The sequence below is a fragment of the Hipposideros armiger genome, unplaced genomic scaffold, assembly GCF_001890085.2.
Source record: "Hipposideros armiger isolate ML-2016 unplaced genomic scaffold, ASM189008v1 scaffold_1415, whole genome shotgun sequence".
Lineage (NCBI taxonomy): Eukaryota > Metazoa > Chordata > Mammalia > Chiroptera > Hipposideridae > Hipposideros > Hipposideros armiger.
The window spans coordinates 15,155-41,072 of NW_017732765.1; the positions used below are offsets into that span (position 1 = coordinate 15,155).

Consider the following 25,918-nt stretch of genomic DNA (forward strand, 5'->3'; position numbering starts at 1 on the left):
TTGGATACTGAGTCTGTTATGTTATTGCTACTTTCTTGTTTCTTAAGAAACTGTTTTTCTTTTGTAATATAGAGCATTAAAGAGCTGCTATTACTAATACCAGTAACATGACTCTTGATAACAAGTGCTCTTTCTTCTAGAACAATCTCACCACACTTTATCTTTGAACTGATGTGTGTGTGTATGTGAATGTTTAACATTTAGAAGTGAGAATAATGATGGGATAATAATGTCTTTGCTAATCATTGGAATCATTAAAAGTATGGCACATTATCCTATTTTTCTGATAAATATGAGAAGGAATTAATTTCGCATTTCTTTTCGTTGTTTTTTGAAAAGGATAAATGTAAGAATTTGTCCTTTTCAAGGTAGAAAAGTGAATGATAAGTACATTACACTAAACATTACTAAATTGCTTCTCTTTGCCCCAAGATCTACAGAAACAGATTCGTCACTCTCATAGGTTAATGTTTAAAATGAGAACTTGAACTTTATACAACAGCTAAACAACTTAAAAATTTATAGTAAATACCAGGCCTTTCCATTCAGTAAATTGTTCTTTCTAAAACAACAATTGTGGATTTTTAAAATGTAAAGGTTGGGAGTACCCTTAACAGATTTTTCCAAGGACTAAATAAATTACTAACGAATCCAAAATGCTGTGCTATAAGTAACCTATCAAATCTATCAAATTTCACCAGGGCTTCGAAATAATTCCATCTGTATATTCAAATTGACCTTTTTCTATTACTTTACAACATTTAAAAAATAATCACTCTGAATGTTACATTTTACACGTTTCTTTCCAGAAGCTTGATTACTAAGGGGGATGCTTAGCTATGGCCCCAAATTATCTATATAACATTGGCTTCTTACCTGATTAATGAACTTTCTAAGGCAAAAATTATGAATAAAGTTAAATGCAGAAGGAGCCTGAAGCGAACCTCAGCTCTGACAGGACACCAACCATGTACTATAGGAGCAACATGTCCTTTAATGTCGAAAGTCTCCTATTCTGATTGAATTGTTAGGAATCCTAGCACATTGGCGAAAACAATCTTTGTTGACATGGCTTTTTTATTTATTCTATATTATGCTTTGAATATAGTTGTATTCACTTATTTTTAAAAGTCACATAATGATTGAGACTAACATACATAAGCACAATTTTAAAATAATTTGATTCTGATATAATTTCAGAATGATTTGGCAGGGTATGCCTTTTGTTGTATTATGAAGTTTAAATAATGCTAAAAAATTTTGGGTGAGAGAAATTTTACTTTTATTTCATGAGAGAGTTATAGTTGGATGCTGTATTTTTAAATTGACTTTTTTTCTTAAAGTAGATTCCTACAGTTAGAGGAGAATAGTGGTTTCTAAATCAGGAGGCCTATTAGGTTTGAGAATTAGGCAAATGTTCACATTTTCTTTTGAATATTTTGAATTATGGTTATTTCATGTACCTGGTGCATTACGAGCCTTATGTCTTTTGAAGTTTTGATTACTAACTTAATTGGGATTTTTTTGAGGTGATTAAATGTTATTAATTAAAAGTTTGAATACTGTTTCTTATCCTTCAGCATTGGAAGTAGATTTTGGTGCAGTGGCCACATTTCAGTTTATTTAAATGACAGTAATTGAAAAGTTGCTGGGTATTTATTTGCTTGTTATTTATTTTGGCTTTTTCTTTCCACAGCAAGTTGATGTGGAAAAATGGGTATGTGTTTTCCTGTATTTACAAAGAAATTGTGATGCAAATGAGTGCATGTTTGCTCTTGCCTCTAATCTTTTTGTTTGGCTTCTTCGTGTGCTCATAGTTTTCAAAATAGGTGCTATGTTGTAATGAACCAATATTTTACAGGTTTCTCATTAGAACCTTATACATATCTGACTTCGCTTCAGCTGAAATGGGGGATATTAAAATATTCTCCATCCCTAGAACCACATAGTTCCTATATAATTGGCTTTGTAATTATGATATGCTCTGGTTAACAAGAAGGCTTTGATTGTTAATATTGTATATCTTTTATCAACAGTCTTGACTGTTTAATCTTGAAACCTGCTGCTTAGCTCTTATATTTTTCCATGTACTATAGAAAAAGGCTGTTAGACATATTTATACAATTTTTACAAATGAAGGTGAGTGATAACAGCACGAGGAAAGACACAGCTGCAGGATCCTGGGGGCTAAGTCTGGGGACCAGCACTGTGACAAATTGCCTGATATGGCCAAGTCATGTTATGACTATGGTCTGTTTCCTCATTTGTTAAGGAGAGAGGGGGTAGAAACAGGTAGAATTTGTTACCTGTTCCTGTTACTTGCAGGGCAACAGGAAACAATTTAACCCCCTGCGTACTTACCAGCTCTGTGGGGCTGGATCGCCTTTGTCTCTTGGGTTAAATTAGGGGGAGTCCTGAGGCCTTTCTCATATTCAGTCAGTGATACACCCCCAGCCATTTCAAGTCGTATAAGTCCCATTTCAGTAATTAAAAGGCCCAACCTTGTGTCATAGGAGAATCTGAAGTTAACCCAAGTTAACTTGTCTAGATAGCTCAGCCTTTCCAGGCAGGAGCCTGCAGGGGAGGGGGTGTGGGGACCTGCTGTCACTTCCCCTGCTAGGTTCCTTTACCTCTGCTCAGGGCCTGGAGTTTCTCCCCTCTCAGGGGATGGTGGGGACCAGGGGAAGAGGAAGGTGAGCAGAATCAGGCTTCTCCATGATTGTGTCATGCATCGGGCTTGTCAGGTGTTTAAAGCTGACTTTTTCTGTGGACACTTGGGATGTTTTTTGGAGGGGGAGCATCTGTCACCAGAAATCTCTGACCCGCAGCCATTCTTGCTGCAGCCACATATACCTCTATCTGGTCAACAGTGACTACTTCCTCATTCAGGGTCTTCTGGTGGCACTGCAGACAGTCCCAGGGTGGCTTGGTCTAGTGTGGCCCCCACTGGCTTGTTGGCAGTGCAGTTTCCCAGTTCCCTGCATTTCTGTTACAGGCCACTTCAGCCAGTCTCCTGCCTCTCCATCTCTAGACACACCAGTCAGTTGTGTCCCAGCTCCCAGGGACACAGGTATCCCCAAAGCCACCCTCGCTAGGCTTGTGGTGAGGGCAAGCTTGGGGATGGGGAAGGAGGACTCCAAGCCCACCAACACCTCTATCTAAGGAGCCATCTCTTTGCTCGCCAACCTCTTCCGACACACAGGAGCTGAGGTCAGCTAAGGGCGGCCAGTGGATTTTTCAGGCCCCGCTTTGGTGTCCCTGTTTGGGTGGTGGTACAGGGTGGTTTGGGTATGATGGTATTTGCCATCACTTGGCTGAGACAGGTGTTCCATTTTAACACGCTGCTTGTCTACAGAGTGTATTGAACAGCCCTAGATCAAGACTTTTAAGAGCCTTATGAAACTTAACTCTAATGGAAATGAAAATGGCTTCTTTATAAATTTCCTGATAGCATAATTCTGGAATTCATCAGAATTTACTCAATCTACCTTAATAAGCCTTTCTTTCTCCTTCCCCACCCTCTTCCCCACGCCATGTGTCCCTTTGAGCATCTTTGAGCATTAGTGTTTCATCAGGAGCCCATAGAATAAACAAATGTTGCTCTTTATGTTTCAAGAGAGAATAACGTTTGTGAGTCCTCGATTAGAAACTGGTTAACTGTCATTTCTGTCCAGTCCCCAGCCCCAGCCCTCCAGCACCCTAACGCATGCACTGGTTTATGACATGGAGGCCGGGGATGGTAGGTCACAGGTGGAGCTGGGGACAAGAAAGGGATGGAAAAGGTTGTGTTTGTTAAAATATAAAACCTTTTCAAATATTCCTAAATCAATAGTAGTTTTAAAAAATGCATTTTCACATGCAACTACTATTATGTGTGGGTCTGTGAAATGCTTTCATGTTATCAAGGTTCATTCATGTTTGAAAATATATAGAATCTTCTTTTATATCCCGATATAGTAGAATTTTTCATCTCTAAGTGGTAGTCCGAGGACAGGGCAGGCTTCAGATGTCCTCAGGTCATCATTATCCGTTATCCTCTGTAGACTTCCATTTGTGGTTTCGGATTTATAGAAATGCTCTCTTGAGACAAAAGAAGAAAGCCCTACCTAGATAGCTCTCCGGCTTCGTAGTTTAGGCATTCACACAGCTCGGTGATTTATGAACATGTGTCACAGAGAGGAAGTGTGAGCATTTATAGCATCTTACCAGAAATGTTTATTTTCCTTTACCCTCTGAAACAGAACTAGATAATTATATATACAGGTTTATGTCAAATTCATTCCACTCAAATGCAGAGACAGTCATTTTAACGCTGTCTGTATAGAGTTGTTGATAGCTTGAAAAAGACAGCAGTTGCCACCAATCTGCCCACAGAACACAATGAATTATTTTTAACAATACTGGCATGCACATGTAACTGGATACCAGTGATGGCCACTGATGTGAGTGATGTGGGCGGTGTCATTACATGCACAGCAGCTCTTCAAGGGCTGGAAGACCAGTCCCTTCCAGATGCTCTCTGGGGCTACCATCAGCATGTCTGTCAGTCAATGCAGGCTTGGCTACTTTCTGTGGGGCAACCCGAGGAAGTGAAGCATTTACATGGGGTACTTTCATCATGAGAGAAATAGCTGAGGTTTCTCACACATGCATATCCACAAGTACTGTTGGATAATATATACTGATATATGCCTGGAACTTACTTGAAATTGGTCATCTGACATTTCTTTTGTCCCCTACAATCTGTTGGGAGCATCATTGATCATCATTAATTTAACATAGTCACCAACAAACCTAAGACTTTGGTGGTGAAATAACTTCTCTTTTTCTCAATATAATGAAGTTTACGAGATTATCCTCACTGAGAAGGAGAGGTTACCAGTTGGAAGATTAAGGGGAATCCTAGCATCTTGAGACAGGGAGAGAAAAGATGACGAAACAGGTTTCAATGGGATGGCTATTTTGTGTAGAATATTTCACACCCCCTCATGGAAATTTCATGTTAGAGGACTCCTCAGTCAGAATTTTGACCTAGTCTCTTAGATTATCATATTGATAATTCTTTTTACTAGCCCCCAAATGTTGATTTGGTTGCTTTGTTGCTAATTCCTTATCTTTATAATTTTGAAAAGACATTTCAGCAAAGGTTCATTTAAAACTTCTAAGACAAATCCACATATAGGAGTATTAATTTTTTAAGGCAATTGTCATTTCACAAGACTGAAATAACAGTTAAAAAAATTCAGAGTTGAACTGGAAGGCATAATTATGGTAGAGGAGCTTTTTACATCACCTGAATTGCTGTTTCTTTCTTTGTACCAGATTGAATATAACTATGTATACCAGTAACAGATTGAATATAACTATGCATTCTCTTGATATTCAATGCTGCATTCCAATTTTCAGAATAAAGCATTGCTATTTGATTTTTCTACACATAATCATTTGCATATGCTACGAAAGTCCCTGAGGTCTTTCAGATCCACTGGATCAAGTGACTCATGCTTATCCACCAAAGGCCATTCTGCTGCTTTCTGTCATCCATTAGGGTCTCTGGACCATCCATATAGAGTTAAAACAAGGATTTCTATGTCCTTCCTGGTTTTCATGTTCATACAGCATAATAGGGGTTATGCCCCCAACTCTTGCTCACATTTGAAGCTTTATTTAATGTGTAGTTCTGAAGTAATTAAACTAAACCTGGGACCGTGAATTACTGCCATTTGCAATTTTACCATAAAGAACTAACCCTGCCCCGCTTTGTGTTTCTGTGCAAATTGGTCATCATCCTCAAATTTCTTCTGAGACAGAAAGCAGTGTGAGAACCCATGCTGGTTCCTGGACTCTGTCTTCACTGCCATCCCTTTCTGTACCTTGTCCAATGAAATTTAGCTCATCTAGTGAAATTCTCATGACAGAAATAAACAAAATAATCCCTTTCTTAACTTATTGTTAACATAAAAATCATATTCTCTACACCTAAAATTGATGCTATTTAAAAATATACTTATGTTTATCTGCATGGGTTTCTTTTTTTCTCCTTTTTATCACATCATCCACCTTTAAAAGGTCATTGTTATTATTCTTTCTCTGTTGCTTTTTAGCATACCTAAGCAGTGTTTACACTGAGATTTAAATATTTCCCCATTTGGTTTTCATGTATTTTGCTTTTTTCCTTGCCCTTAAATGATCCCTTTTGAAAATCTCATTGTGTTATAACTTTGGTAATATCCAGCACTTAAGCTAAATTGACCAATGCATTTATACAAAAAGTTAATCTCAATAATGATGCAAATAATTTTTAATGTCCTTGATTATCTTTTGAAAATAATGTGTGTCCATTACATCCGCTATTCGCCCGCATTTTACTGGTGGATATTTGAGCCTTTGGTAATTTCTAGTATTCATTCTATTTTATCATATATGCAGATTACTCTATGACTTGCTCTACCTACAGTCAGACACGACTTAGAAATTATGAATAGCAGATCTCAGTAACTCTACGGATCAGTCCTTTTTCTACTTGCTATTATTCTAAAGTCATTCAGCCTAGATAACTGACAAAGTAAGAGTGAGAACGTTTCTGAAAGAAAAATCTCCAAAACGAAGACCAATTAAATCTCTTGATAAAAGTATCTTGAAAACCATGTTCCACAGCAAAAATTTGGAGCTTTGTTTTTCTTTGAAGTGAGGCTTAAAAATGATTTTTTTGTAATTCTTCATTTAATAAAAACTATCTCACTATCAATCACATGTAATTATTCAGTTTCAACATGGATAATTCGTTTCCTGGTATCATTTACCATTGATATCAGTTACAAACATGTAACGAAATAGACTGCATTTTCTAGGCTGAGAATGAAATTTTTTTTTTACAATTTTTCCTTAAAATGATATTATAATGAAAAATGCAGTCACAATAGAATTGCCATTGAATAGTATACATATTACTATGTAGGTATATTTTAGGAAAAGAATCATGGTATTTACAAATATCTATGTTAGAAAACTGGCTGTTTTCTATAAAACTGATGTGGATACGTGTATCTTTTCTTTGTAGTACTTAGATGTGGTGACAACTAAATTTAGTTTTGAGCTTGGAAAACTACATAATGTCATTTTTCCTTCTTAGCTCATTTTCATCTATAGACGTCTCCTAGAAATAAGTCTAAAAACCTTTATGGGCTTAAAAGAAAATGAAGGCATATATGTGGATATTATGTTTTGTAGAAGGAAAAAAGCTATTATTATACAACTATGAGAAAAGGCTGTGTCAGTTTAAGAGCAAAAGAAAAGGTTTTGTGATATTTTTTCTCTGACATTCACTTCACACAGTATGTAGTGTCCAGTTATTTTTCACGGAATACGAGCAGCTCATTGTAGCACTTTACCATCTACCTTACCTGTTTCTAATCCACTATTTGTACTAATTAGTTGTGCTGTTGTTTATATCACTGCATTTTTATGCCAAAGATGAAATGAAAAAAAAAATTTAAAGCCTTTTCAGATTATAATTTTAAGACTACACTTTTGTTATTTTTTGGTGCTTAGATATGTTGTAAATGGAATCACGCATTAGAGCAGCATGTTTTCACAGAAAAAGGAAGAACTACTGTAAAAATATTCTTAAAGAGTTTTGCTTGCTACAGCTTTTCTCCAGCATGTAGTTGATATTAAGTTTTGTTTTTGTACGTTTATTGTTCACATAACTTGTCTTTATAAATAAGATATATTTTAAAATAAGTCTTTGAGATAATATATATTTAATATTTTCTCTCTTCTCCTTATTCCCCTACAGAAATTCATGATGAAGGTAAGACATTGGACCATCTACTCTATGTGGAATGCTTTGTACATTTTCAGTTTGGTTTACTTTTTGAATTCATGGCACTTTTCTTCACATTTTAAAAGTTCCTAAAAATTAAATAAACTTTGGAACTTTTACATTTAAATAACTAAATCACATGTTTCGATTAGTCAGCTTAACAAACAACACTCGACATCTTTGGGTCATTTTGTAACATGGTAAATTTTATTTAGTCAATGTTAGGAATTTCATTGAAACAGATTTTAAAAATATTGCTCCATTTAGAATTTTCACTGTGGGGATTATATCGGCTTTTTTGTGCTTAAGCACTCTTGCATGAATACAATAGGAAATTCATACACACACTGGGGAATTAGAAGTGGCACCAAGAAGCTACTACAGAATTACTTACTCCAGGAGAAGTGAAGACAATTCAACTCCTTTTCATTTCTCAATCAAATTAGAACAACATTTTGAAAGGTTTTAAAAGGAGACAGATTAAAAGAGAGTAAAGCACATGGTTGTGTCATTGATGGAAACGTGTAGTAGAGAGAAAGAGCAGGATGTCATTATTTGGGACAAAAAGACAGTTTTTGTTTCAGTTTTAGATATACCTACCAGTTTTCTCATATAACAGTCACAAAAGTAATTTTTGTATCCTAAAAGCCGAGAAACAATGTATAGAGGAATTTACTGTATTCAGTTAATAAGGGCTTCATTCATATAGTTCAAAATTTCAAAAGAATATCATTTTTAAAAGTGTTAGATCAAGATGCCGGTGTAGATATAAAAGGCTGCTTAGAGGAAGGGAAGCCAAGTGTTGCTGTCTGTCCTGACTGCTTCGCTGAGTTTGTCATTCACGTTTCACATGACCAAACCTGGAGAGCTGTGGATGCGACAACTGGGTCTGATCATTAACATGAAGAAGCTGACAGTTTGGACAGGATGACAGAGTGGAGCAATCATTGGAAGCCATTTATCAGCAAGGACACAAAACGTTTTCCTTAATTTCAAATGACTCCAGCTCTTATTTTTCAGCAGAAAATATTATTATTACACTGGAAAGAGAGGACATTAACCCTCACTTAGCGTGTAACAAGGGTGTTGGTTGGGAAAGTGTTACAAACAGCAGTGAGACAGGAATATGTCCTCTCCTTGGAAATATTAAGTCATGAAACTGAGTTTGGGAAAATTCAGTTTTTCTTGCTAAGTCTGCACTTACTGTATTCATTTAATCATCTCGGTCCCTTACCCGGTGCCAGACCTCCTTCACCGTGGAGAAGGGTGAATGGAATCGTTGTCTGAAACACATATTTCAAGATCTTTAATGAGACCAGATTCATATAAAAAATCACTGCAAATAGAAAGATGATGTGGAATCAGTTCAAACCAGGTGGGATTCCTAAAATAATGTCATTAGGCTCTGATTCCTTTTAACTGCAAGGCCAGATGCCAAGTGACTTATTTTCATGCCTGCCCGGCATTGCCTCATCTGGGAAAGTTAGAGTTTGATTAAGCGGAGGGCATGTGCCTTAGAAGAATTTAAACCACTTTAAAGGAAAAGGATGCTAACTTGTATTCAGCTTTCACCTTTCAGTCATGATTTGCTTTGGGTTTCCTACCTGGACAGGTGTTGCATAGCCTATTGGAACCAGACAGGTGCTAGCTTCTGGCGGGAGCCCATTCCTGCTGTTGGTGCTAAATAATGGTTAGTCCCATCACCTGCCTGATCTGCTCCCTCAGGAGACTTTTGGTTAAAGACACAGTCACAAGTGAGCCCTCCAATGCCAAGTGTCTGTCTTGACGATATTCAGCTGGCTTTGTCAGCTGCGTTTATTTTGTACTAAAGGCAGATTTCTCATTGATCATTATAACCATCCTGTGAATCAGTTATATGATTCTCTCTAAAAGGGGCAGGGTTTGAGTACCACCGGCTGTCAGGGACCTACAGGAAGACCAGAATACCAGGCTCAGCAGCTCTGTGCAGGTGATCTTGTGCTGGTCACATCTGGGTGGGAAGGCCATTCTCAAGATGATGTGAAGACTTAGCATGGACATAGTTCTCGCCCTGAAACAACTCAGTGCCCAGGTATTACTGTTAGTATTTAAGGTAAGTTAGACATCAGAGCACCATGAAAGAAGTTCCCTAAGGCAAATTTCTTTTTGTTGTCTATTGTTTTAACTTGGGAAGTGTAGCTTAGTGTAACCTGCAGTAATAAACTCCTTTTAAGATTTCATCCCTTTACGTCTAAGATGGCATGTTAAGGTTTAGCAGTCAAGGAATATAGAAGAGTTCTCTTGTAGAGTCTGATTTATTAAAAACAAACAAACAAAAAAACAGACAAAACCCTTGCATAATAAGGGTTTGAAATTATGAGAAATGTCCTACACTGATTTATGTAGCCTTTTTCGTACAGAAAAAATGATTAGAAGAACAGAAAACCTTAAAATATTTAGAAGTAATATAGTTAGTAAATTAACTTTAAACAGCAATAGCACCAGAGACATGTTAATAAGCAAATATATAGTACAAACATGTATTGAAAAAAACACAGATCCAGAAATCCCTCAAAACAATAAAACACAGAGCTAGTAATTCCCACGTGTGTATAAACCGCCTTAGTTGATCCAAGTCATTACTATTCTCATTTTATATATTGTGCTTTTTTGCTGTTACACATTAAGCGTTTGCCGGTAATATCTTGAATGTAGCTACAGTGATACACTTTCCCCTCCCCCCAAAAGAGATAACAGATGAGCAAGTTATGCTTTATTATTGCATGTTTTTCTAGATAAATGTAAATGCAGAACATTTACATGAAAGCTTTTACTTACATTTTTGGCAAGATCCTGAAAAGCTGGAGGCATAGGGAAGCTTAATAACACTAAATTAATATTACAATAATTTGTGGAAAGCTTGAGGCGAGGTTTGTTTAGACACATACTGCAGTATTGCGTAGGTTTTGTTCAAATGTATTCTGGACTTCTTTATCCACTATGGTTCATGAGTTTTTTTTTTTTTATTTTCACTATTATGTAACATTAGCACTGTCGGTCCTCTCAAGGGTAATGAAACCAAACGCTCATACAGTCTGAAAAATATTTTTACTGATATTTTCAGAAAGTCAAATTTTCCCTTTTATTAAATGATGCGTGACTCTGCAGTACCAGAAATATTCAGGGAGAGGAGTTTGGAAATGCTAGTTGCCATTGTTGTTTTTCATCCCTTACGAGAGTGATGGCTCCTTAACCTAGACACCCCCATCGTGTGCAGAGACTAGAGTAGTTTAGCAGAAGCTGACGTCACAGTCCTGGTCCTGCAGAGGGACCATGAAGGGCTGGTGACAGCTCACGGCAGCACAGGTTCCACTAGTCACAGGAGGGGATCTGGGAGTGGTGGACTGACAGTTGCATTTTTGTGGACAGAAGGGGCCTGAGTCACACTTAGCAATGTGTTTCAAGGACACATAAGTTCCAGGTAATAATTTTACTGGACGGTCCTGATCATCTATCCTATGGTTGGAGGTATTAAGAAATATACAAAAAATTAGTTCTTAATCTTCCAGTTTCTTTGCTGATATGTGTAGTTGTGCAAATAGTTTCAAGGAAATTGGATGGGATTCATAAAATTGTTGAGTGAATGAGTAATTAGAGTTTTCAAAGGAAGCTCTTGTTCTCAAGACAGAGGAAACAGGCTGTGAGCTTATTCTGTGTAATCCTACCCTCGGTGTCAGGTACTGTACCTCTCAGACAGTAGACACCAATAAATATTTTTCGATAAATAGGAAAGTGTTTCTTTTGTGTAATATTTATTGGAGAATTAGCAGGACTAGTTCAAGTGTAGGTGGCATTCATGTGAACTGAAGGTTTATGTAGTACGTAAAATTTAATCTCCTAATTCCCCCTTTAACTGGTGCAATTGAAAGCACTGTTTACTTTACCCACATTTGAGGTTTCCAAGGAACAATTAACAAGTTAACTTCCAAAAGTACCAGGATTACATTTTCCAAAATGTGATGTTGAAGGCAGGCCAGCCATGAGCTTCCTGCCCCATTAGCTTGACTGGCTCTTGTCTACTTGGTCCTGGCTGGCTTCCCAAACGTTATGGTCAAATCATTGTGTGCCTATAGGTTTAGGTTTGGGTGGCTAGAGGGATAATGGACCCTGTTCCAGCAGAATGAATTTTCACTGCTTTTTATGTGTCAGTTGCCCAGCAATGATGATCCTTTTCTCATTGAAATTGCTCAGGGGGAGCAGCTCACCTGAAGCAGGATGTTGTAGAATCTTGAAGGAATAACCCCAGGATTGGCTGGCCAGTGTTTGGTACAACCATCTTCATAAAGTACAGGCAGTTTCCTATATCTGAGGAAGTCCATAAATTTAAACAAGGACCTGGCCACATTTAACAAGAAAATTGATGTGGTTGATCAAACCAAAAAACACAGAAAAGAACCATTTTCCCCTTTGAATGCATTCCCTGCACACAGTCCTTTTGAGAAATGTTTGTTGAATGAACAAGGGACCCAGCCTATCCCAAAATGGAAATGACACCATTTATTTTTTCTGAATCAGAATCAGTTCGAGAAATATCATTTAAAATGACATGTCAGAGGAAAAGCACTGCAGCCCATGGGACAGAAATTACATTCACTTTTTGTTAAGTGACACAATTAGTAACAAAATTAATTTAGTGTGGGTGATTTGCATACTTATACAATTGTTCTGTTCAAACTAAATCTGTGGCATTAATTAGCATTTAAGTGGTGAGGAAATCTCTACTGTAAAACCTGTAATTGTCTCCTTGTGTAAAACCTATAGTTGAAAGAAAATTCAGACACTAAACTATCTCTTCTTAGCTTAACCAATTTGAACTTTTTTTATACCAGTGGTGCCAAAAAAAATGTACACCTTTTAAAAGACGTTAGCTGTGTATTATCACTTCGAACTTGAATTGAATTACAGTAACAATGTGTAGTATGACGTTCACTCAAAAGACAGAGTTAATCAAATGAATGGCAGTGTCATTCATTGTATCACAATTTTAATACAGTTTTTTCCTTTCTTAAAATCTGTATACATTGTTTTGGCACCCTCTGTATATATTCATATATATACTCTTATATGTTCATATAAACATATGAAATGCGTAGGCAAAGCTTCACAGTAAAAGGAACACTTAATACTTTTTGGTTAAATCTTTCATTTTAAAAAACCGTGATTTGACTGATGTCACTGTCAGTTGTCACTAAAGTGCAGCTGGATTTCATAGCTTTGGAACTTAGGTCTGATATGAAAAGTTAAGCTCCTATCAAAGTAACCCAAACCAGACAAGGTAAATGAAGTTGTTTTTCTTATAATTTGTATACCTTGTAATATCTATTTTAAGAATAGTTCTGAGATCTTTCAAGCATAACATGTAAATAAAGTTATCTTAAGAAATTATATGGAACAGTAGGGAGGGGGTCTATTTTTAGTAGAAAGGATATAATAATATTGATACTAAAGTACTTTATTCTGTACTTCTTGAGGTATATATAGGTCAAGATCACCAGTCATCCTTAACATCCTTAAAGAAATTCTTTCCCTATAGAAAAAAAGTGTGAACTCCTTGACATAATTTGATTTACCTTCCACAGTCTTACCCTGATCTAATTTTATGGATCCTGTTACGTTTCTCTCAGACCCAGCAGCAGTCGTGGTCCCTCCTCTTCCTTAACATGTGGGATTGTAAACCACAGCCTGGACTGGCTCCCACACCAGTTTTCATTCAGCAATGTTAACTGAGTGTTTTGTGCTGAGAGCTCTGGTCCCTGCCCTTGAGAATTGCGCAGTCTGGTCCAGGAGAGCATACCTGGGGCTGCAGGTACGATGCATACCTGTGGCTGCAGGAGTGCTGAGGAAGCAGGTAACTTGGAGGGAACCAGATGAGGTTTCCTGGAGGAGGTAGCCTTTAACCTGAGTTTTCAGGCACAGTTTATAAGACAGAAAAGACTACAGAGGGCAGGAACGTCCTGTCCTCAGACACAGCAGCCAGAAGCAGCATGGTGAGTTCAGGAGTTCAGTGCAGAGTCAGTGTATGTGGCTGGAGCACAGGGAGTTCGGGGAGGAGGCCAGGAAGGGTCAAGACGAAATGTTCTCTATGCTTGTGCTACTGAAAGTGTGGCCCCACAACAACAGCACCACATCACCTGGGACATTTTCAAAATGCAACTTCTCTGTTACCCCAGTCCTCTTGAGTCAGAGTCTCAGGTGCAGGCCCAGGAATTGGTTTCAACAAGCTCTCCAGGTGACTCCTAAGCATGCGAAAATCCGAGAAGTTCTCTATTTCACATCAAGGAGTTTAGAGTCTTCCCTGTAAAGAGTTGGAAGTTCTGGAAGGTTTTTAAGCAGGCAGATGATTTGATCAATTTTGTGTTTTAGGAAGACTCATTCATTGAAAAAGTATTCGGTCCTTACTGTGTGTCTGGCGTTTTGCTAGCACCTTGGATACAGTGGTAACTGAAGTGCCGTAGTCCCTACCCAATGCAGACCACAATGCAACGGGAAATACAGACAATAAGTAACTATGAATAAACAGTTACACATTATGGCAAGTATTTACTGAAATCAGCTCATTCTTCAAGAACTAGATCAACTGCTCACCCTACAGTATGGGTTCCCTCGGTAGCTTTCTTCCATGTGAGCATCTTTGTCTGTAACAGCCCTTAACTTTTTCTTGAGGGCAAGACAACATTTTATTGACTCAGTTAACTTTACTCTTTTGGTTTTTCTTTTCTCATCGGCCCTTTCTCCTGCCTCCCCAGACTGCTCAAGGCGGTGGTCATCGGACCCTCCTCTATGGACACGCCATCTTGCTGCGCCATTCCTACAGCAGCATGGTGAGTAGGCGCTGGTTTCATCTCCCGTGTGGTCATGCCTGTCCATTTGGGCATCCGAAGTCAGGAGATGTTGGTAACAGCATCACAGCGGTGGCCTCAGTGAGCTTGGGTACCTGTGTTCTTTAACATTTTTGTACCCTGTTTTCTCATTTATAAGATGGGGAATAGCTTAGATGACCTTTAAGGTCCTTCAGTTCTACCATTATACGAGTATGACTCCTAGTTTTAGCATCTTACTTTTGACAGACTAGTTTGAGGAGAAATGTTAAGAGTAAAATAAGATATATTTCTCATTTCTGATTTTGTTTTAAAATGTTGATGTATGAAATAATTAAAATATCCCTACTGAAAGATATTATAATATAAAGAAAATCTGCTTGTGATTCCACTGTCAATTTTCTACTCCTTTCCTTCTTAACTAGCTGTTTGCTTTCTTTTTCCATATCAGTTCCTCCTTTCTCCCAATTATCCATATTATCCCCAAGGTGCCTCTCTGACATGGTTTACTTATTCTCTCCTATATGTACTTATAGATACTTATGTATATTTTTATACTTATATGTATAAAGTATGTAAAATATATAAAATTTTTATCCCATTCTTCTAAAGCTTTATTAAATTTTAAAAACAATACATTCACTCTACAAAGTTTCAAAATTATAGAAGAAGAAATTCTTTATGATCACAACAATGAGAGAAAATTAGGGACTGAAAAATTTTTTTAATTCTTTCTGTTCTTAAAATTATTTTTCATAACTGAGATTTTACGACATTACCAAATTTATATCCTTATTTTTTTTAACATATTAATACAGCTTAAGCATTATCCATGTCATTTAAATTTTTAACCCAATTTTAGTGACTACGTGACAGTTCAATATCTGAAAGTAAAATATAATTCATTAATCCTTTTAAGAGGGAGATAATTCCCCAAATCTGCAAACTGTTCCAGGGCAGGAGGCCAAGCATAGCCTCAATAATATCAATACTCAAAAACAAAACAACAACAAAAAAAACACACACAAAACCCTGCCAATCTCAGTCAAGAATATTGGTGTGAAAAGTCTGGTTAGTGGGATTCAAAAGTACATGAAGAGAAATATAAGAAAAGTATAGATATGATTTTAATGATGTCTTAACAATACTATTTCTGTTTCTGTGCAATATCACATAAATAAGTCAAGGAAGAAAAATTACGATCATTTTAGCAGACCGTGAAAAAGATTTTAAAACTCAACAACTGTTTCTATTAAAAACTAAGCATTGATGATCATTTCTCCCATGATAAAGAGAATATCAATGTCAGGTTAATAGCCAACATCATACTTAATTGTCAAACACTGGAGCCATTTTGGTGGAACAAAAACAAACAAAGAATAACAAGAATATGCTATTTAACACTGTGTGGAAATCTTGGCTGAAATAGCAACTATGAAATAAAATAGAGGAAAACATTAATAAAATGGCTAGATGCAAGACAAACAGATTGAAAACAACCTGTTTGCACGTAGTAAGCACACATTAGAACTTCATGGAAAGAATTCCATTTTCAATAGCAATCAAAGCACATAAACTGCATGAAATAATAAATGTGAGAGTCTGTTTTAAGAAAACCACTCTGTCTGTAGCAGAAAGTGTAGAGCCTGGACCTGGCTGGGAGATCTAGGTTGGCATTCAGCTGCTCTCATGCTGCACAGCCTTGGAGTCCTGGCTGAACCTCTGCAAGCCTGTAATTGCATCTGAAAATTTCCCATTCATTCAATAACTATTATTTGGCATCTACTGTATGCTAGGCACTGTTGTAGGTGCTGGATATTATAGTAAATAGACCAAGCCCTGCCCTTATAGAACTTAATTACCATTTAGTGGAATAATTACAGTATCTACATCACAGTTACTGTGGACGTTAGAGGAGGAGAGAATGCACATTAATAGTTACAGTGCCTGGTATGGTAATATTGTTGAGAAATTTTACAGAAGACTAGAATACAGACCACTTTTTTTTTGCCTGAGAAGTCACTGTTGTAAAATTGTTACTTATTCTCAGATAAAGGCAGACATTGAATACGTTTAGCTCTAAGCCTGTCAACCTCAGGGACCACTATGGGCTGCCTGTCTTGAAGTCAGACTCACACTCTTACATTAACTAAGAACATGGTAGGGGGGCCCTTGAAGCACCTTTTTTATAATTTTGGGAGCCAGTGCTTTACAATTGGGCAATAGGCTCAGAGCCTCCAGGTCAATTTGATTTTACATCCCATGGCACCAACGTCAACCTGACATGCCAGGTGTGGGAAACCTGTCTTGATCAGCTCATCTCCTGCCTCACCCAACTCACAGACACCCACTGAGCTGGGTGGACCCACTTTGCTAGTAGGAATTTTCTAGGCTTTGCATTAATTGACCAGTGATTCTGGGAGGTCTGGAATTGCTCAGACTCCTGGGTGGTCTCCGTCCTCTTTGCAGGGCCCCTGTTCTTGCTGATGGTGCACTTGGTGGGTGTACTTGGCAGATTACCTTGCGCTCATGCCACATTCACCTGTGTCTCCTCATTCTTGTAACACTTAACAAGGTTTTTGAGGTTGGGGCAGCAATACGGGAATTGGGCTGAAAAATGATTCTAAACTTTGTGTCCAAGAATATACAGTTAGGAAAACTTAAGAGGATGGAAAGAAGTCAGGAGATGATGGGGTTGCAAGAGTTGGATTAATATTAGGATCACACACTCGTGTATACACATGATAAAACTGCAATTCAGTGAGGTGACATTTTGATCACCCAAATGAATTCTGGGTGAATTTCAGAGAGTTAAAAATTGAAGAAATGAAAATACAGCTAGAAGAAAAAAGTGAATAGTTTTCCAATTTCAGCTTGGGAGGAAGATTTCTAAGTGTCAGGTCAGGTTGTGCTTCTGCTTCTGATCATGAACATCACATGAGTGAGAGATGGACAAACACATCCCCGGTCTTGTCTTCTTCTACGGAAGGACACATTTCCCTAGTCTTTTTTTCCCCCTCCAGTCTTTTTACAAGGGGAGCAAGCCCGCATTTCCTTGAGAACATTGCCCCTGATGAATGCTGCGTGGGTCCTCTCCTTCCTCACAGTGACGCACCTGGGCTTCGTGCAGATGCAGCAATATTTGAAGGGAAAGGCTGACACAGCAGAGATAGGCTGATACCACATTATGTGTCCAAATTAGACTTGCGCAGACCTATGAATGTTTTGTGACAGCTGTTGACTCTGTGTCTTTTAGTACCTGTGCTGCCTGTCCACCTCCCAGTCTTCCACCGATAAGCTGGCTTTTGATGTTGGCTTGCAAGAGGACACCACAGGTGAGCACCTTGGTCCACGGTGAAGCTGTGATCAGACAGCATGGTGGGAGTGGATTGGAGGAAGTCACGTGATGATAGAAGATACATTAGATGGATGTCCATATGGATGCAATCAGGGAAAAATGAATGACTGCTAAGGGAAGATTTTAGTAGAGGGAGGAAGTGTACATTGTTCTTATTGCTTGTCATTACTGCATAATTTGCTGGATGCGCAAGCTAAACTTTAAACCTTATCTTCTGATGGATTTGGATAGAAAAACAGTACTTACTACAAGATTTACTGGCTGTTAACCATACTGATATGCACTGATTAGTTTATGAAGTATTACTGCATATCTCTTTCATCTTAAAAGTATTTTTAAGTCTAAAAATGTAACATACTCAATGTCAACATTCATTCAGAAAGGTAGAAAATGAAAGTCTTCTTCATTTCTCAGTCCACAGAGCATCGAGCTACATATCCATCCAAACAGATATGTATTTATTTATTTTTGCAAAAAAATATGTAATTAAATTGTTTACCCATTCAAAGAATTAAAATAGGAGAACTTAAGCTTTGTGTTTTTATTCTCAATGATCTGAATTTATACTTTATACTCTTCTGTACAGTCTGACTGTTTTACCTTTTACTATGAGAATGCATGAGTTTTGGAATTAAAAATAAATAAAAGACCAAGTAGAATGAAGAATAGAAGGAAATAGACCAACTCTTATTCAGTTGTTCCTTTCATGGGTGGGATCAAGCTATCTTTCACATACTCCCTTTTAAAGTACTTTTAAAAATACTTTTCCATACTCTAAATTTTTCACAGACTAAAAACGCATAAAAATAAAGCTGATATTTACCAACCTAGTGAACTTTTTAATGGATCAACACATTGCCTTGTACATGAAATTCTAAGAATCCCAGGCACCAAAAAGATAAATGTATTATTCTGATTTGTATTTCATTTTTTGTAGGCTCAATAAATTCTCTGCATGTTTGCTAGTATTTTTAAAGTTTTCTCATTGTAATTAATTTGCTTCTGCATGCAATTACATAAAAAAGAAAGTATTTAGTTCTCTGTCTCAAAAGAAGTACAAGACATGCACGATATATAAGTTGTTTCCACACATTGAGATGACTGTAAAATTGACAAGGTGGTCCCTCTCCCTAACACCCAGATCCCTCGTGCTACTGCCCCCCAGAGCTCTCTACTGCTTCTGAGTTATGGAAGTACTTATTATATTTATCACCTGTGGTGTGCCTGCCTGATCAGAACTAAACTCATGAGGCAGATAACATTTTCTTCCCTGTTTATTAATGTATCCCCAGGTATGGTTACAATGATTGACAAATAGTAGGTGCTTTATTAATGTTTCAGTGAATTAATGAAAAACTCCCTAAAACTCTAAAAATGTGAATTGAATGAAGGAAGATTAGAAATTCCACAATGTGACATTCAAATAAGACTGTGGTTTGCATAAGAAAAGCAGCTCAAGGCAGAGCTGACATAATGATTGTAAACATGATTAAGACATATTATTTGCTAATTCATTTACTCATTTATGCAAAATGAATTTTTATTGAGTGTCAGAGCATTGAAAACAAAAATGCTGGTGTCTGGGAAAATCCCAAGGAACAAAATATGAAGAATCCCTGATATTATGGAACTTACACTGTGGCATTGGGGAATTAGAAGGAAAAAAAATTAGGTGTTATGGAAAAAATAATAAAGCTGGGCAAAAGGAGAGAATGAAAATTATTAGATAACATATCGCTAAAACTATTCTTATTTTTGGATAGAACTTCCATGTAGGTTTTAAAAGGAATTATGAACAGGCTGAAGAATAGTATGCTAAATTTATGTCTTAGGTAATAGGACTGAAGAAGGAAGAATGCTTGACTTGTTCCAGAAGAAGTTATTTTATTATACCCAGATATTTTTATAATATACACTTCTATAGTAGGATTCTCTTATATTTCACTCATAGATGACTAGAAACTTCCACATTTTAAAATAAAATAAGGTACAGGTTAGTAACATTTAGATAATAATTGCACCCATTTTAAATCAGCATCTCAAAAAAGGAGAGTTCTTCAAATTGTTATAATGCCAGTGTCACATCACAAAACCCTAAGTCCTTTTGAAAATAAATCGGTGAAAAACTAGATGTTACTACAGAGAGATATGAACAGAGCACTAACGTGTGATCATATGAAGAATGGAGTGACATGACTGGTGAATTTGGCCTTATGTTAGCATACATTTTAAAGCAATTCTTAGTAGGAAAAGACACCACACTTCCCAAAATATCCCAACTACTTGTATGAGCAGCTTTGGCATTTCAGTGTGTCTTATCCTAAGTTAATTTGATCTAATTATTTTTATTTTCACGGTCTAAGAGATTAATTTGCATTAATTTTCAAATTTCTAACAGTTGTGTGTCTAGGACAATTTCATTTTAAGGAGAATAATTCTAAGGATTTATTTCATTTCCCTCATTTATTAGTCGCTGGCAAAGAAACTCGATCTTAAACTAAGAGTCCCCTCTCCATGTTTTCACTTCCCCTGGTTCTGCAGGCGAGGCTTGTTGGTGGACCATACACCCTGCCTCTAAACAGCGGTCAGAAGGAGAGAAAGTCCGGGTTGGAGATGACCTCATCTTAGTGAGCGTGTCCTCTGAAAGGTACTTGGTAAGTGTGGAAACAGCACCATGGACTTGGTGATACGATAAATGACAGGTCAATAAAATTACCCCTTTAAAGTTTAGATTGCACATTATCCAGGAAATTTGTTTACAAACAAACCCATACCTCTATTTATGGGGCATTAAAAAATTTACGTGAATACCTGCACAAAAGAATCCCAGGCGTCATAGTGGATGACGACTGAAACAAAAGTCAGAAATGGAGAATGATCGTTGCTGCAGTTGAGCCCATGCTGGCTCATAGAAAGGGCATTCCCACTGGCATAAATCAAAATATTATTTGTGTGTACCTGACTTAGGGTTAAGTAAGTAGTGGGTACCCCTCTGAACAACATGGGAACAGAGTGGGTCTGAGGGTCTCGCAAGTCAGTTTTTGCTTACTGGCCCATTTAGTTCCAATTCTGAAACATTTCTAGGGAGAACAGGTTTGTTTCACTTGCGTTGTGGAAGGAGTAGTGGTGAAGACAGAACTCATGAGACAGCGTTCATGGAGCTCACAGAGGCTTCTAATGGGCCATTGATGGTGCCTCGCTGCCGGGGACCTGAAGCAGGTTTCTCCTTTTGTCTTTTGACCAATGTGGCCTCAAGCAGGCACCAAGCATATTCTTGGACAATGCAAGTGTGTCAGCTGGTCAAAGAAGCCTTTATGAAAATTAAGAGACCATTTCATATTAGAATATGAAACAGCAAGACAAGAAAAGACTTCATTTGGATGAGTGGTTTACAACCATTTCTGGTGATAAGACCTTTTATTCCTAGAAAAATGTGACATGTCGATTTGAACATGTAAGCAGAAGAGTGGGAGCAATCAGACGCGGTGCCTGGGTCTCCATGAGGGTTTTTAAGAGGAAAAATAATTTCTCTGCCCCTATTGGAACTACAGTAATACCTTGGTTTGTGAGCGTAATTCATTCCAGAAACAAACTACTTATATTGCAAGACATCACTCGTTTACCACGTGAAAATGTATTAGAAATGTTTGCTCATCTTGTGGAACACTCGCAAACCACGTTATTCGCAATCCAAGGTTTTATTGTATTTTTTCTTTTAAAGAAGCTTCTATATCTTGGCTATTGTAAATAATGCTTGGCCATCTGTATGTCCTCTTTGGAAAATGTCTTTTCAGATTCTCTGCCCATTTTTCAATAGGATGGTTTGGGGTTTTGCTACGGAGTTGTATGAGTTCTTTATATATTTTGGATAGTAACACCTTATCGGATGCATGATTTGCAAATATCTTCTCCCATTCAGTAGGTCGTCTTTTCATTTTGTTGATGGTTTCCTTCACTGTGCAAAAGCTTGTTAGTTTGATGTAGTCCCATTTGTTTATTTTTGATTTCATTGCCCTTCCCTAAGGAGTCTGGTCAAAAAAAATTTTGCTAAGACTGATGTTAAAGAGATCACAACCCATGTTTTCCTGTAGGAGTTTTATGGTTTTAGGTTTTACATTCATGTCTTTCATCTATTTTGAATTTATTTTTGTATGTGGTCTAGTTTCATTCTTTTGCTGTCCAGTTTTCCCAACATCATTTATTGAAGAGACTGTGTTTACCCTGTTGTATAGCCCTGCCTCCTTTGTCATAGATGAATTGACCATATATGCATAGGTTTATTTCCAGGCTCTCTATTCTGTTCCATTGATCTGTGTGTCTGTTTTCATGCCAGTACCATACCATACTGTTTGATTATTAGCCTTATAATATATAAGGCTATATATAATATAATATATAATATAATTGAAATCAGGGAGTGTGGTGCATCCATTATGGAAAGCAGTATGGAGATTTCTCAAAAAATTAAAAACAAAACTACCATACTATCCAAAAATTCCACTTCTGGGTATTTATCCGAAGAAAACAAAAACATTGACTTGAAGAGTTATATGAACCTCTGTGTTTACTGCAGAATGATTTACAATAGCCAAGATACAGACACAACTTAAGTGTCCATTGATAGGTGAATGGATAAAGAATATGTTACACACACACACAGAGAATATTATTTAGCCATAAAAAATAATGAAATCTTGTCATTTAGGACAACATGGATGGACCAAGAGAGTATTATGCTAAGTGAAACAAGTCAGACAGAGAAAGACAAGTACTGTATGATTTCACTTATGTGGAACCTAAAAAAATAAAACAAATGAACAAACAAAACAGAAACAGTCTTGTAGATACAGGAAACAAACTGTTGGTTATCAAAGGGGGAAGGGTTTGGCAAAATAGGTGAAGGGGATCGAGAGATACAAACTTCCAGATATAAAATAAATTAGTCATGAGGATATAATGTACAACATAGGGAATATAGTCAACAATACCATAGTAACTTTGTATGGTGACAGATTGTAACTAGACTTCATAGCGATCATTTAGTAATGTATATAAATATTGAATCATTATGATGTACACCTATAAGAGAAATATACTATTTACAATAGAGAAAATGTGGCCAAGTAGGTATTACTGAATGTTAGTAAATCTATTTCATACTAAACAAAATAAGGTAAAGCATACAAAACAATTTTTACTTGTTAGAGGTAAACTTCTTCAGTATGCATAGACCAGCGGTTTCCAACCTTCCTAATGATGTGACCCCTTAATACAGTTCTTCATGTTGTGGTGACCTCCAACCGTAAAATTATTTTTTGTTGCTACTCTATATCTATAATTTTGCTACTGTTATGAATCATAATGTAAATGTATTTTTGTTTTCCGATGGTCTTAGGCGACCCCTGTGAAAGGGTCGTTCGACCCCCAAAGGGGTTGCGACCCACAGGTTGAGAACCGCTGGCATAGATGTTTTCAATGCATAGATTGGATTGCTTACATTGCAGACATTGATTTTTGGTTAATTTTTTATTGGTTAGGTCACCTATAGAAACAGAGATTTCAAGATCCATGAAAACATTACCAAACTAACAAGTGTCTGAAAGATAGAACCCTACAATCTAAAGAGTGATGAAAAAATGCTTCAATGAAAGCTATTTTAGGGTTCATAAAAATTTACCTCTCTCCTACCCACCTCTGAATTTCTGATAAGAAATACAAGGTGTGTTGATTGCATAATAAATTGTTAAATTGCCTCAAGTTGCACTAAAATATTGATAACTAAAAAGGCAGGATCATATATATTTTCCATTTATTTTTTATATCAGCCAATGTAGTTTTGATTGATTTGCCTTGAGCCTTTTTTCCTCTCTGCTCAGGTGATGGAGTCAAAGAATATTACGTTTGAAAAGAGCACCTATTTATGCCCTTCATTTTTTTCTCAGAAGAAAAAGCAATGAAACCCAAGGGGTGATGTATCTTATTTACTTGTGTCTCTGTCACCAAATAATTTATTCAGAGTGTTGCATCGCCAGGGCCCAAGTGCCTGACACTTAATAAGACAGAAATAAATGAGTAAATAATAAATGCATCAGGGAACGGTTGAATTTAGATATTCTTAAGATTTTTTTGTGCCATGAATCTTTTTGGCAGTCTGATAAAGCTTACCGAGCCCTTGCCATCATGTTTTCAAATGTATAAAATAAATAACGCAGATTTACAAAGGGAGCTTGAAGTATCAAAGTGCAGTCTAGGTTAAGAAGCCGTGAGAGGTGGTTTATAACATGCTCCCTACTGCTGAGATACTGTGCTTTCTGTCATATAATGTCTTATTATCAAAACACTGTGATTGGACCAGCAGCCTTGGCCCCCCCCCCACCCCTGCTGCATCCCAAATTCGAATCTGCATTGTTGGACAAGATCCTCGGATGATTCTTATGAGTATTAGAGCTTGAAAGTCACTAATGTAAGATTCAAGGTGTGTGGGGGGCAGGTGCTGCCCAGAGGCCCAGCACAGCTGCTGGGGTTCAATGCTCCCATGTTATCACGGGAATTCCAGAGTGCTCGCATAGGTCAGCCTGAGGCCGACTTGGCTTCTGACCGCTGGGAACTCTTTTTGCTTTAAGGACAACTCATCTTAGTTTCAATGAATTAATTGCAATGGTTCTGCATTCTGAATATTTAATACCACAGGCCTGACTTGACCTTGGTCTTACTCCGATTTCCCTTTGCTGTTTAAGCAGCAACACTAAATAGAAGCATTCAAAAAACGGTTATGCCTAGAGAATATTTTCCTGAGCAGCAAGGACATTGTTTAGGTATTTTTTATGATGTAATATGTTCTTAAGGACATTTTTGGACTTTGTCCCACAGATGGAAGTCTTTGTAATTTTATGTTTCATCATGTTTATTAGTTTTTCTCTGCAGTGACTCCTTATTGCCTAAAGTATAAGCCCGTGACCTGGCGTCTGTAGGCCTGTCTCTCACTCTGTGTCTAAGTGGGTGCGGTATGCCCCCCAAACAAATTCTTCTGTCCTTTGTGTCCCCATATCTCTGCCTCTTTGTGTGCACTCTTCTCTCTGTTACACCATTCCCCTTGTCAGAGCCTCTTAGAGGCCCAGGCCAGTTCCAATCACGTGGTTTCTGGTCTATTAAAATTGAAAATCTCCAAACTGGTTTATAAAAATGTTGGTATGTTTTAAATATTTACACTTCGCACATTAGCATGATTAATGCGCACACCCAGATCCAGCGTACGTACAGACGTATCTGGAGACAACGTCTCTCAACATATAAATGTGAGGCCCAGGCCAAATAATTCTACTGTCTCCTCAGGCCCTAATCCTGCCTGAAACCCGTGTCATCCATGGAAATGCCACCTGTGCCCCAGCCCAGCACGGTGACTTGTTTCAGTTAGGCTGGCTAACGCACTCTCTTTTCTCTATTGTGGCACTTGGATTACAGTTCACCTAACGTTTTAATACTGACTTGTAGTGTTCTGTGTATATACTTCACTTTCTCGTCTTCATTACAAGCACCTTTGGGGTGGAGAGTGTGTCCTATTAATATTTAGCACAATGCTTTATACAAAGTATAGTCAGTGAACCACGATGAATTAATAAAGGATGATAATCTGTCATAATATGGCATGAGGTTTCACTTGAATTCAAAAGTAAAAATGTAAGCATTGGTATTTTGAATCATCTGCTCATAGTTTAGTAAAATCCATATGGATTTATAGAGGTGTGTGTGTGTGTGTGTGTGTGTGTGTGTGTGTGTGTGTGTGCGCGCGCGCGCCCTTACACTGTTTTGGCTCAGGTCATTGAAATGTGTGTATTTGTGGAATAGCTAACATATTTTTTAGGTTTATGCTACCTTGAC

The 25,918-nt window shown here is 37.4% G+C and overlaps 1 protein-coding gene across 1 annotated transcript in view; it reads left to right on the plus strand.

Annotated features, from left to right (window-relative positions):
• Positions 1 to 1,701: 1,701 nt before the first annotated feature.
• Positions 1,702 to 25,918, plus strand: part of LOC109377479 (ryanodine receptor 2) — a 193,940-nt gene continuing 169,723 nt past the window's right edge. Inside the window, exons 1-5 of the mRNA XM_019633841.1 lie at positions 1,702 to 1,717; positions 7,799 to 7,813; positions 14,611 to 14,685; positions 17,939 to 18,017; positions 20,582 to 20,694. Coding sequence (XP_019489386.1) covers positions 7,805 to 7,813; positions 14,611 to 14,685; positions 17,939 to 18,017; positions 20,582 to 20,694 — 276 coding nt within the window. The 5' untranslated portion in view covers positions 1,702 to 1,717; positions 7,799 to 7,804. The remainder of the gene's footprint in view (positions 1,718 to 7,798; positions 7,814 to 14,610; positions 14,686 to 17,938; positions 18,018 to 20,581; positions 20,695 to 25,918) is intronic.